We start from the raw sequence: 14,266 nt of genomic DNA on the forward strand, positions 1-14,266 counted from the left end.
GGGGAGGGTGGGTGATGGGTATTGAGGAGGGCACCTGTTGGGATGAGCACTGGGTGTTGTATGGAAACCAATATGACAATAAATTTCATATGAAAAAATAATAAAATGAAAAATATATAGTAAACACAGAAAAATATAGAAGTACATATTATGAAACCCTCTCTGAAAGATTTGAGCGATTTCTAGTTCCAAAAGCCTTTGACTTGGAGGTATTACATTCAGGTCCCATTGACACGTGGACACTGTTTTCTTATTGTCTTGGAGGCTGATCTGACTCTTGGCTCGGACACTAGACCCCCTTCTCATCTCAGTCACGTGGCTCATCTGAGCCCCACACTAACACACCAAGCACCCATCAGTCCGTATGTTGAAGAGTAATGCTTAACTCCGCACATGTCGGGCTAGGAGGATGGTGGAAGACGTTGTCAAGCCTCAGCAAGATTTTCTCCACCATAGAATGTGTTTATTCATATATTCTTTTAAATGGCCAGGTGAGGCTCTTTCAGAGATGGAAATCGCTAAATCCTCACTGATCTGATGTTTTGACTTTCCAGGGTACCCAGAAAATATGCCTCCCGTACAGTCCCACAAAAACTCTCTCTGTGAAGTCCATCTTAAGGTGAGTACTCATGAATAGAAACCCAACACCAGGAGCCTTTATAAGTATTCTGCTCCTGCAATCATCTGATGTTACTTTTCTACTTTCTGGAGCCTTGACCACATAGCAGACATTTTGCCAAGCATCTGACTTGCATTACCTCCTGCATGTCAGCGTCTTCACAGCAAGTCTGTAGGACGGGTGCTGCGATCCTCCCCACTGTGCGGCGGAAGAAATGGAAGCTCAGAGAAAGCCAAGATCATACGGCGAGTGTGTGGTGAAAATTGAGCTCCCCTCTTACGCATCTCCAAACTGCCTGCGTGGCTGCCTTCTTTTTTCTTGCATGCATGCAGATACTTTGGTTTCATAAACAAAATCAAGAAATATTTTTCCTCTCATTTTCCTGCTTTGAAACAGAAACTCATATGTCAGCAAATGCTTCTCAGGGAAGAATGTCCTTATTCTTTGCAAAGAGACAGTTAAATGAATGGAACATCCAGCTGCTCTGTGCTCGGCTGGGGCTCTGCCCCCACCTCTCCACCCTGCCTCGTGTCACCCCTCCCCCCCCATACCGGATGCCAGACACCCCTAGGAATGCCACCACTCAGGGGCTACCTGTTGCCCTGTCACCATCCGAGAGGTTACATTGTAGTAACGGTAGCTTCTTAGGCACAGCGCTGAATGCTCTACAGACATTCTCTTAGAAAGTCTTTAAGTTTTTAATGTTTATTTATTTTTGAAAGAGAGAGTATGAGCTGGAGAGGGGCAGAGAGAGAATGGAGACACAGAACACAAAGCAGGCTCCAGGCTCTGAGCTCTCAGCACAAAGCCCAACGCAGGGCTCAAACTCATAAACTGTGAGATCATGACCTGAGCCAAAGTCTGACGCTTAACCAACTGAGCTACCCAGGCGCCCCTCTTAGAAAGTCTTTAGACCACCTCCACAGAGTAGATCTGTTACCACCTACACTCCACCAAGGAAGGATCACAGCCTCCGAGAAGTGAAGGGATTGGACAAAGATCTCACAGATGGTAAACCACAGAGCTGGGATTTAAACCCAGGTCCCGGTCATTCCCAGGCTTGGGCCTTTAGCCACTAAAGCCCGTGTTGTGTGAATATAAACGCTTATCCCAGGGCCCTGTGGTTTACTCTCTGTTCATCGGCAGCTAGGTGGTGGGAAGAGATCGTGTCCTCAGTGTCCCAGCCACAATGCACACTTGTCAGAAACATCTCTTAAATGGAGGGACAGTCTTGACTCCATTAGTTAGGGACCACATCTGGCTGATGAAGGGCACTGAGTTCAGAAGTAAAAATGTTCATATCTCATTTTCAAGCTTGATTTGCTCTTCAAATTGCAGGCCTTCTCCTTTCTGCTCTAGGCCTTCTGACTTTTCTCCTGAGCAGTCTGAAGCCTGAGCTATGAAAGCATCAGTGGAGAGGTTAACATTTTTATCAAGCACAGAAATACCTTGCTGCTTCTAAGGAGCTATAAATCTTAACCGGCTTTGAGAAGAACACTTAGAATTACACTGGCTTCCGATTTCTGTGACTTTTTTTTTTCCTAAAAAGAAGTTACTCCAGCTTCTTTATATTTAAGGACAAGTTTCATTTAGTCATGACCTCATTTAGTCCTGTGAGTAGGGCCTCCGCTTCTCAGCCCACCGCTCTGTAGCCAGAGCACAGAGGAAACATTTCAGCCAGGAAACACTTTTTTTTTTAAAGACGTGGAAGAGCAAAACGTCTCCAGTTGCTGCCGATAGAAGAAAAGATTTTATCTTTATTTGTTACCACCGTGAACTTGAAAACTTTTTAAAAGGAAATGAAACCGTGAATACTGTGGAGTCAGGTAAGTCTGGGTTCAGATCTTGGCTCTGCTCCTTACCAGCTTTGTCATCCTAGTTCAATTTCCTCACCTTTAAAATGGGGATAGAAGAGTACTCACCTCATAGAGACAAAATGAGATCATCCACGTAAAGCATTTAGCAGGGTGCCCGGCATATAGTAAGTACTCCATAAAGATAAGCTATTATTATGTTTGCCTTTCATTTACAAATACGGGACTCCTGGATGAAAGGGGCCTCGGGGGTTGGGGAGTTCAACTCCCTGTTTTATTTAATTAATTAATTAAGTGTTTATTTTTGAGAGTGACAGGGACAGAATGCGAGTGGGTTAGGGGCAGAGAGAGAGGGAGACACAGACTCCGAAGCAGGCTCCAGGCTCTGAGCTGTCAGCACAGAGCCTGACACGGGGCTCAAACTCACAAGCTGTGAGATCATGACCGGAGCCGAAGTCAGACGCTGGACCGACTGAGCCCCCCAGGCGCCCCTCAACTCCCTGTTTTAACGTCTAGAGGAACTTAGGCCCAAGGAGGTTGGCATTGCTTTGCAAAGTAAAACATGAAAGAACGAGCTTGTTAAGGGGAGGCCTTTTTGCCCTGAGTGGCAGAAGAATGGCCAGAGGAAGAAAGAAATGCCCAGTGGGCTTCATTACATTTCATTTTGTAATTGCTACGGAAATGTCAATGGATCGCTTTTTTAGTAAATAAAAGTAAGAATCTTGAAGGTTAGGTTGCCCAAAATATGCTCCTGATTGCTCCCCTCCTCTCTTACTAGATGAGTGTCATTAAGGGGCAGTTCTATAAGGAAAGTACAGTGCCGTGTTTGGTTACCCTCATGCATTCATTCATTGAGCACCCCGTGTGATCACTGATTTCCTGTGTGCCAGGCCCTCAAGGGAGTCCAGCCGTGATTTTCTAGAAGCTTGTTCGTAGTTTCTCTGAAGCCCTGTGACTTGCGCCACCACGCTACGGCTCATTCTCTCCGTTCTATTTCAGTGCCATGAATCTGGACAAATTTGAGAAAGGCCCCAGAGAAATTTTTCATCCCGAGATCCAAAAGGTAACACAAGTTTTTTGCTTCATAATGGTGTATGTTTGGTCACAATGTTAGAACAGACCGATCATCAGTGATTCTTGGCCTAGGATATGAGCATAAGCAGAATCACCTATGAGGCTTTGAAAAATAATCATAAAGAACCTCGCAGCTGAGATTCTGATTTGTCAAGTGGGGGTGGGAATCTGCATTTTTCACAAGTGCCACAAATGATTCTGAGGCATAGCCACAACTGAGAACCGCTGAACTAATACGGTCCTTGATCCATGAACCAAAAGGGTGTATGTTCAGAACGACCTTACTGGGTTAAAAGCCAGTCTTTTTACTCAGCGATGTAGAATGTATGGAACGTGAGATTTTTTTTAAGTAGCAAAACACAAAATGTGTTTATTGAGCTCTAACTCCAATAGAACACCATAGACGATAGAAGGTCTCCAGAATCCATCCTGTTTTCTCAAGACTTATTGTTAAGGGAAAGCAGTCTGCCTTGGGAGAAAAAATTTCAGACTCATAATCTAGTAAAGGACCATCAGAAAAATGTCAGCCAAACTTCTGTCTTGTCTCAATTAATTTAGCTTTGAAATTCTCCCCTTGAAACTTACGAATGCAGCCATCACATAGTGCCGGCTGTGTGTCAAAGCTGAGCTTAAAGGGACTGGGTACACCAAGGCCGGTGACAGGGAAGAGGCTAGAGAGTCAGGCTGGAATCCTAGCTAGGAGGCAGTGGAGAGCCTGTGGAATCTTTAAGTAGAGAAACATCGTGCTTAGTCCTCTTTTCAGGGAAATAATTCAGATGTTATGGGGAGGAGAGAGGGGAGCATGAGTAGTCTTTGCTTGCATACCTTCAAAATAGTTAGCTTTTAAAATAAACTTATCGGGGGCACCTGGGTGGCTCAGTTGGTCAAGTGTCCGACTTTGGCTCAGGTCACGATCTCACAGTTCGTGGGTCTAAGTCCTATGTCGGACTCTGTGCTGACACCTCAGAGCCTGGACCTTGCTTCAGATTCTGTGTCTTCTCTCTCTACCCCTCCCCTGCTCATGCTCTCTCTCTGTCTCTCAAAAACATAAAAGTTTTAAAAAAAATTTTAATTATAAAATAAATAAAATAAACATTGGCTCTCAGCTTACCCCAAATACATAAAGTTGTGAATTCCCCATATCTTCTGTTTTATTAAGACAGTATTTGTACACTAACTCAACTCCAGAAGGAACTGAGGCCAAAATGGGTGTATGCGGTTAAACTTTAAGCAACTTTAAGCTATGCAGTGCTTAAAACTAATTCTTTATATCAGATTTTCAAACAACTGGGAATTATTAATATGCTACCATCAATGTGCCTTTATTCTTTCATCTGTACAGGCTATCATACTCTTTTTTTTTTTTTTAAGGTAAGGGATTTTTTAATGTTTTCTTTATAATTAAAAAACACTTTTTTAACATTTATTTATTTTTGAGAGAGAGAGAGTACAAGCAGGGAAGGGGGAGAGAGAGAGGGAGATGTGGAATCTATAGCAGGCTCCAGGCTCTGAGCTGTCAGCACAGAGCCCGACGTGGGGCTCGAACTGACAGACCGTGAGATCATGACCTGCGCCAAAATCATATGCTTATTAATTGACTAAGCCACCCAGGCGCCCCTTTTTTAGAATTTTTTAAAATATTTTTGAGAGACAGCATGAGCAGGGGAGGGGCAGAGAGAGAGGGGGAGAGAGAGAGAATCCCAAGCAAGCTCTGCACTTGTCCGACACAGGGCTCGATCTCATGAACCACGAGATCATGACCTAAACCAAAATCAAGAGTCAGATGTTCAACCAACTGAGCCACCCAGGTACATTTGAGTCAGATGTTCAACTGACTGAGCTACCCAGGTACCCCTAATGTTTATTTATTTTGAGAGAGAGAGAGAGAGAGAGAGAGAGAGAGAGAGAGGGAGGGAGGGAGGGAGGGAGAAAGAAAGAGAGGCAGCGCATGCATGGGAGGGGGGCAGAGAGAGAGAGGGAGAGGATCCCAAGTAGGCTCCACCCTGTCAGCACAGCACTCAGTCTGACCTGGGGCTCGATCCCATGGTTCGTGAGATTATGACCTGAGCCAAAATCAAGAGTCAGACACTCAACCAACTGAGCCACCCGGGCGCCCCCAGGTTATCAATATTCTTAATCCTTTCCTTCTTGGAGCCTGGATAGGACCCCCAGACACAGGGCCCCAAATCCACGGAGCCCATGGGATGCTTCTATCAGCATCTTGCCGCTGAGCAGATATCCTCAACAGACTTCATCTCTGCTAAGTCATCCCTGTCTGATTTCCCTCTTCCAACAAAATCAAAGAGGACAAGATAACAAAATACGGAAGCCTTCTGCCTATTTATATCATAACTCTGTGCCTGTTTTTCACCAAACAAAAGACACCTTCAGCTTCCCCGACATCTGCGTTTTGACTTTCTTTCGCTTAACAGGGGGCCACCCACGCGCCCTCCTCTATTCTGGGTGTGTGAGTGTGCACCTGTGTGTGCCCCTCGGTAGTGGTGGTTTCACAGCTGCCACCGTCTCCTGTAGATGTACCTGAAGAAGCCTTGAGCCACAGGCGTTAGGGAGAAGAGAAGGAAAGCGGTCTTGGATCCAAAAAGTAAACCAAAAACAAACCGCATTATGAAGAAGGCATCTTTCCACCAAGCAGGAAGGTGGCTGATGCTATTTAAAAATGTTACTCGCCTTTTTCTAGCTGCTATACTATATAGTTACATTTATCTTGGCCAAAATCTTCCAGAAGCCATGTGTGATAAGCTAGCTTTAAATAGATGGAGAAACCCGGGTGTCTGTGTGTTTCTTCCCCACTGCGACACAGTCTTTTGTTCCCAGATAGCTGTGCTATCGTGTGACTTTCCTAGATGGCCAGGTATTTTACAAAAATCTGCACAACTAAATTTGAATTTTTTAAGCACTTCTAGGTGAGGAAATGCTGTAAACTGAAGCTTGGCTTTCACAGGAAATCAAAATAAAATCGTTACTGTGAAGCGTGGACCTAACTTTCAAATCTTGGTTTGACAGGACTTGCTGGTTCTTGAAGAACAAGAGGTAAGTAATTTTATGAGAAATTTGTTCCTGCTGTGTTCTGCCTCACCCTTCACCATGACCATGACCTTTTCTTTCAGTCAAACCTCTCTACGTGGATTTGCTCGGTGAGCAAATTATTAGCATGGAAAGACTTTCCTGACATTTTTTTCCAAGGTACATTTCAGAATTTCCTGTGCAGCCAGCCATAAAGACATAAAAGGAAGCTACTTAAATCCGCTCGGAAATATTCAAATTTTACCCTTGTAATCAGGGCGAGTAATGAGGTTTTAATTTTCATGAAGTCAAAGGGTGTTAGTGCTTGACTAGCACACTCGATTTACTGACATCATATTTATTCTCACATTTCCATTCCCTGTTGCCCCACTTTTAAAATTTTTTTTAATGTTTATTTATTTTTGAGACAGAGACAGAGCATGAACAAGGGAGGGTCAGAGAGACAGGGAGACACAGAGTCCAAAGCAGGCTCCAGGCTCTGAGCTGTCAGCACAGAGCTCGACGCAGCGCTCGAACTCATGGACCGTGAGATCATGACCTGAGCCAAAGTCGGACGCTTAACCGACTGAGCCACCCAGGTGCCTGTTGCCCCACTTTTAAAAAAATGTCCTGGGTTTTCTAAGTACATCACTAACATAGGGAAATAATCAAAACGTTGTCAATAGGCAACTGAGTAGTTCAATTATAATTTTTGCGTACCTTGCCTGTCAGTAAATGACCGTAGCATTCGGCCAGTTGCTCAGGCCACACTTGGAAAAGCCCTTAACACCTCTCTTTCCCTCTCACCCCAAATCTAATCCTTCAGCACATCCTATGACGATTTCTTCAACATATATCCCAAATTTGAACATTTCTCAAACTTTCCACCACGATGCTCTGATCCCTTGAACCACCCCCACCGTCTCTCACCTGCACTGTGCAGAACTTCCGGCTTTCAGCTTCCCCTCTCTTCTCTTTCTCGTCTGGCATCATCTAAATGGTCCTTTTAAACGTCAAGCCAGGTCATCCCTACGTTGCAGGCTCTCATGGCTTTCCATCCCTCTCCAAGTAAAGCCCCGAGTCCTCCCCGGCCTCCTGGGGCCTGCGTGACCCAGCCCTGCTACTTCTCTGGTCCTCTCCTCCACACTAACCGCGTGTACTTGCTTACTCCTCATCTGCCCTGGGAGGGCCCACCCCCTAGGATGCCCCTCCCCAGATGTCCTCAGGGCCACACCCTTTCCTTGATTAGGGTCTCTGCTTGGAGAGGCTGTCTTTGCTCACCCTCTAAAATAGCACACCCTGCCTCTTACCCTCTGCCCTAGAAGCTGCTCTGTGTTTCTTCTGGACACTTCTATTTTCATTTGCACACTTTGTACCACTAGAACATAAGCAGCATGAGAGCTGGGTGGAACTTAATCAATTTGTTCACTGCTTTATCCCCAGATCCTAGAGCAGTGGAGAGAGGGCACAGAGTAAATATTTGTTGCTTGAATAAGTGGATTATGTATTGATTAAGTGAATTATGAAAAACAATGATGCCATTGAGAAGAATGAGGTAGGGGCGTCTGGGTGGCTCAACCATCTAGGCTGGTTGAGCGTCCGACTCTTGATTTCAGCTCAGGTCATGATCCTGGGGTTGTGGGATCTCATGAGCCCCATGTCGGGCTTGGCACTGAGCACAGAGCCTATCTGAAATTCCCTCTCTCCCTCTCTCTCTCCCTCTCCCTCCCTCCCTCCCTCCCTCCCTCCCTCCCTCTATTCCTCTCTCCCTCCCTCTATCCCTTTCCCCCACACTTGATGTCTCTCTCTCTCTCTCAAATTAAAAAAGAAAAGAATGAGGTAGATCTTTATTTCCTGGCCTGGAAAGTTTTCCATGATATAATGTTTATTGAGGGGAAAAGAAAGCAATTCACAGGGCAATTCCTGTTTATTTTTTAAGTTTATTTATTTTGAGAGAGCACACCAATGGGTGAGGGTCAGAGAGAGAGAGAAGGAGAGAGAGAGAATTCCAAGCAGGGCTCCACGCTGTCAGCACAGAGCCCAATGTGGGGTTCAAACTCCCGAACTGTGAGATATGACCTAAACTGAAATCAAGACCGACTGAGCCACCCAGGCACCCCAGTTCCAGTTGTTTTTATAAGCAAAGATTTATATGTGTATTCATTCGTTTGCTCATTCATTGATTCAACAAATATTTACTGAGCTCCCCCTGTGTGTGTACCCTGTACTATTTGAGGCACTGGGGATACATCGGCAAGCGAGACAAGGCCCCTTCATGGAGCTTACGATCTGGTGGGATAAGACAAAGTGCCCAAGTAAGCAGACATAAACGTGACAATGTGGCTAGCCCTGAGGGCTGTGGGGAAAATAAAACAAAGTGGGCGGTGCAGGAAGGAGCAGGTTTTTTATGTTGAACAGCGTAGGTTTCTCTGAGCCAGTGACATCTCAGGGGATTCCTGTGAACACGTCGATGTACGTGCCAAGTCGCTGAGATAATTCGGCCCAGGTTGTTGTAACTCCCAGGAGGACTTTGTGCAGGACGGTGGGGGTGTAGGATGGGCTGCTGCAGAGCACCAGCACACAGACGCCCACGTTTTTATCTGTATGTTATCTACGTACAAGTCATGCCTGTGGCTGCAGTTGGTAGAAGGCAAGAAATGAAAGTAATAGACATTTCTGGCAAACATTCAGAAATTACAGAAATGCACAAAACTCGAAAGTACCGCCTAAAATCAGAGAGAAAACTGGTATTGGCATAGTATCCCATTTTGGTATATATGTTTGTTGTATTTTATGTAAAATTAGGATTACACCGCGTAGAGTTTTCACGTCTCAGAACTATTCTGTTCGTGAATCCAGAGGTATTTATTTGGCACCTACAGAGTACATGCACATGCCTGTTCTGACAAAGTGCAGAAATGTATAAATGGAAAAATGAGAAAGCTCCCCACCTTCACTTCCACGTCCTCCCCTCCCCATCCCTCCCCACCCCATCCCCAGCCCCGTACAACCCCTGTGAACTGGTTTGGAGTTTATCTTCTTACACTTCTTTTTTTGGACCTCCTGAGTTTTGGAAAAGTAAATAGCTGATCTCTTTCTTTCTCAGTTTCATTTCTTTACTACGAGAATATTGCTCAAAGCAATAAGAGCAAACACTTGTCACAGTGTATTCCAAGAGGCCTGAGCCATGGTCACCCTTCAGAGAGGATGTGGCCAAGGCACTTCTGTTTAATCCTGCCACCTTCTCGGCCCGGGAGCATTTATCCTAATTCCACCCAGTTACAGTGATAAACTATCTGAGACCCGAGTTTTGTTCGTCCTCTGAGAGGCACCCCAGGAGAGGCATGGCTCCCCAGGCTGCAACACGCATGGAGACCGTATGAGAAGTGTAGGAACACGTGAATCATAAAAATGCCAAGGTAGCGCCTGACCCAGAGTGACAAGGAACCAGGGGTATCTGGTTTCAAATCAGGCCATCATTTCTCGGTGCTTCTCGAATTATTGGAACTTCAGTTTCCCCACATACTTCACTTCCTTCAAAAGAAATATGATTCCTAGCTCATTATTAATTCCTGAGGATATGACTGCACCTTGGCTGATAGTCACGTTGACTTTTGTCTCAGAACATTTAGAACTTAAAAATCCAAAGTCCCTAAGGGTGCGTGGGTGGCTCGGTCGGTTAAGCGTCTGACTCTGGATTTCAGCTCAGGTTCATGGGTTCAAGCCCCACGTCTGGCTCTGTGCTGACAGCATGGAGCCTGCTTGGGATCCTCTCTCCCTCCCTCTCTCTGTCTCTCTCTGTCTCTCCTCCCCCCCCCCATGTCTCTGCTCCTCCTCCGCTCTTGCTCACTCTCTCTGTCAAAATAAATAAACTTTAAAAAAAGTGCCCCATACAAGTAGGAATTGAAAAATGATTCTATCTCTGTGATGAGTGTCTGAGCAGGACTTAAATCCTGAGAAAACCGGTTTGCACGGATTTCCCCATACCAGTCACCTCCCTCCTGGGGCCCAGATCTGGTGTTAGAACCTTGAGACCTCTGTCCCATCCCCCAAGATCTAGTGCTGAGAGATCAGCTTAATGATGTCAGCTTAAATAGTTTGCTCACATGTGATCTGTGGTGGTCGGGTAGTGCCACATCAAACCATCCCCTCCCCAAAACCATCTCTTCCAAAAATATAATCCACTCTATTCAGTGAAGCCTTGACTTCTGGAGATAGGTGGTAACTCTGAGTTAATCGTCACCATCATTTGGGAAGCCCTAGAAACAAAATTAGCTGGAGACCCTGTAGGTAAATTCCAGGTATTTTAACAAGGCCTTGCCACACTGGTCTTTCTGGAGTCCCCACCTGAAGCGGGAGGATTCCTCAGCCAGGGCGCTGGCGGCAGGATGCCAGTCACAGAGCCATAAAAACTCCTTCAAGCTTTGGCCGGTGATCGGGTGGCAGGAGGCCCCCTTTCTGCTTGTGCCTCAGCACTTCTGTCAACCCAGCACTGCCCGGAGAAGACCACACCACGGGGCTGGGGAGAGTGCTGGGTCAAAAGTCTGGAGACCCGACTTCTGGCTCCTATCCCACCGTCTACTCAGTGCCTGCCTTGGGTGAGGCTGGCCTTCCCTGGTCTCCACTCGTCCTGTCTGTAAGAGGAAAGCGTGGACTCCATGGGCCATAGGGTCCCTTCTGGTTCTAAGAGGCGGCCGGTTCCCGGCTCACGACTCTAGCCATCGACCCAGCCTTTCTGCTCTTGGCTCGCCAGCAGTCAGCTTGACTGGACCTGATCCTGTGCCACCTGCCAGTCTGCTAGCTTGTTCTCTAGTCCAGTGGTTCTCACAGTGGGGTTCCTGGACCAGCAGAACCAGCATCACCTAGGAACTTGTCAGAAATACAGACTCTTGGGCCCTACCCCAGAAGTGATGAATTGGAAACGTCAGGAGTGGAGCCAAGCAGTCTATTTTAGCAAGTCTGCAAGTGATTCTGACACCTGAGCCACTGCCTTAGTCTCAACACTGTTATCCTAAGAGATACTATTATAGGCAGACTACTATAGACACTATTTATTTATTTATTTATTTATTTATTTAATTTATTTGTATTTTGAGAAAGAGCGCAGATGTGCATGAACAAAGGAGGAACAGAGGAAGAGGGAGAGAGAGAATCCCAAGCAGGCTCCTTGCCCAGCCCAGAGCCCAATGCTGGGCTCGATCTCACAATAGTGAAATCATGACTTGAGCCAAAATCAAGAGTCAGAAGCTTAATCAGCTGAGCCACCCAAGCACCCCATGTAGGTGCTTTTTTTTTTTATTTTTTATTTTTTTAACATTTATTCATTTTTGAAAGGCAGAGAGAGAGCGCGAATGGGGGAGGGGCAGAGAGAGAGGGAGACACAGAAACAGAAGCAGGCTCCAGGCTCCGAGCCATCAGCACAGAACCCGATGCGGGGCTCGAACTCACGGACTGCAAATGACCTGAGCCGCAGTCGGCCACTTAACCGACTGAGCCTAGGTGCTTTTTAAGGGATCGCTGAGAATGGAGGGTGTGCCAGAGTCTTGGAGACACGTGACTGCTGTCATCATTTCCAAAACAGAGGAAGAAAAGTTAGCAAGTTTAGAATCCTCAAGTAGGAAGAGACCCCAGACAAAAATTGTAAGAAATTACCAAAAGCAAGATTGTGAAGAAGAGGTAATCATTTGGAGGCAGCTTGTGAAAAACAAGTTGTATCTGACCAGTTTTGTGTCTTTGCTCCTTTATTATGCACACGGTTATGCCATGAATATTTATTAATCGTCTCCAGTATACCCAGCACCATGGTGGGCACTGGAGATTCGGTAGAAAGGAAGACGTGTATGATCTATCCTTCAAAGACTTGTGTTCTAGTGGTAGAAACAGACACAAATGCACATTTAATAAAAGAATTACTGAGTATGAATAGTGCTAAGAAAATAAACAAGATGCTATGGCCGGCAGTGACTTTATATCGAAAAGTCAAGGAAGGCCTCTCTGGACACGGGCATTTGAGCCAAGACCTGCATGATGGGAAGGAACAGGCCGTAGAAGGGGCTGTGGAAGAGTTCCAGGTGAGCGCTCAGCCTGGGCGCATTCTCTTTCACGCTCTGTATAGAAAACCACACTCACTGATGGATGTGCATCTGTCTGTTAGGTGTGTTGAGGACAGAAAGATGCTTAGAAGCACAGCATTGGGCCATTGGATTTTTAATCTTAATTCTCCCAGACCCAGCTGTCCTGAATCCTGGCATTCTGCCTTACCCACCCACCCCACTCCACCCCACCCCACCCCACCCCACCCCACCCCCTACCACCAACCTGTGATCCACTGGCCAATGCTTTAAACACCTTTGTTCCTAGCCTACCCTTTAATTGACCACCTAGAATTCCCCCATCTAGTGGTGCATCACAGAGCCTCACAAAAGTTGATTCTCTTCCAACCTTAGATTTCATTTTTGTTATGAAATACTTCAGATATACAAAAAAAGGGTAGAGAATAATATTATGAAGACCTGTAAACCCATTATCCAGCTTAAGGAAGAAAATATGAAAAGTACCGTTGATCTACCTGATCTCATTCCTCACTCTTCCTGTAGAACCTACCATCTTGTATTTGGCATTTATTATTCCCACAGAATCTGATTTTAATCCATTGTTTAGAGTTCAGGGTAGCAGATTGAACATTTGTACTAGCGACTTCTTGATATCCCCACCCCAACACACACATCTGTTTTGTGACTTCTTGAGGTTAATTATCTTGAGGAATTTGGGGAAACCAGCTTTTAGAATAAATTGCCTACGGTTTCCATTTCTGTTCCTAACAGTCCACAATATATCAGCCTAAGATTGTTGGGTTCAGTTTTGAATTACACCGAGCTCTCCTGTGTTAACTGATCAGAACATGGCGCCAGTCCTGTGAGCTCCTGCTGGCAATTTGAGTGCTGTTTTGCTGCAGAATAGACCTGGCATCCAGCAGAAGCCATTAGTAATGAAATTACAAATGAATTAACTCACATAAAAAAAAAAAAGTCTCAACTGTAAGCTATAAAAACCTATAGAAATAAGTGATTTTGTTAATACTAGTCAAAATTGAGATGGAGGAGAGAAAGTAATCCTCAAATATCCATCTTGGTCATTGAAGTTTTCCTAAGTGATGAACAACACATATCCTAACTGTATATGTTTTCATGATAAAGTTACATTCAACGCCTTTTGTTGTCTTATTGTAAGGGCTCCGTGAATTTCAAGTTTGGGGTTCTATTTGCCAAAGACGGGCAGCTCACTGATGACGAGATGTTCAGCAATGGTAAGTGTCCCCTCCTTTGTGCTCACTGAAACCCTTGTTGACAGTTTTGACAATCCAAACTGAGCGTACCTGTTGAGTTGGAGTCTTTCAGTTGTTTCACGAAATTTTAGGGTAAAATTCCAGGGTAAACTTTGTAGGGCAGCTGCTGTCCAGTTTCATCCAATTTGGCAAATATTTGTCGGTCACCAAATTTGGACCGGCCACCGGCACCAGAGATGGAGTCTGTCTGGAAAAGTACACGGGATTGGAAGAATTTGGCTCTACATCATAATCTCAGTAGCAGAGGAAGATTTTTCTCTGATATTTACGGTTGGGAGAATTATCGAATGTGCCATTTTCCTGTTGTTGTAACCTGCAGTCTTCTTGTTACATACGTAGTCATTATTAATAGAAGTAGCAATGGTGTTTACGTTTTGCAACACTAAAGCC

General features: G+C 45.3%; 1 protein-coding gene across 3 annotated transcripts in view; it reads left to right on the forward strand.

Moving 5' to 3' along the window:
* GARNL3 (GTPase activating Rap/RanGAP domain like 3) overlaps positions 1-14,266 on the forward strand; it is a 149,559-nt gene that overhangs the window by 88,536 nt on the left and 46,757 nt on the right. For all 3 annotated transcript variants that reach the window (XM_040482368.1, XM_040482369.1, XM_040482370.1), the window contains 4 exons: positions 555-619; positions 3,433-3,496; positions 6,532-6,558; positions 13,762-13,837. In XM_040482368.1, coding sequence (XP_040338302.1) covers positions 555-619; positions 3,433-3,496; positions 6,532-6,558; positions 13,762-13,837 — 232 coding nt within the window. The remainder of the gene's footprint in view (positions 1-554; positions 620-3,432; positions 3,497-6,531; positions 6,559-13,761; positions 13,838-14,266) is intronic.

The sequence above is a fragment of the Herpailurus yagouaroundi genome, unplaced genomic scaffold, assembly GCF_014898765.1.
Source record: "Herpailurus yagouaroundi ecotype Mexico unplaced genomic scaffold, PumYag 160, whole genome shotgun sequence".
NCBI lineage: Eukaryota > Metazoa > Chordata > Mammalia > Carnivora > Felidae > Herpailurus > Herpailurus yagouaroundi.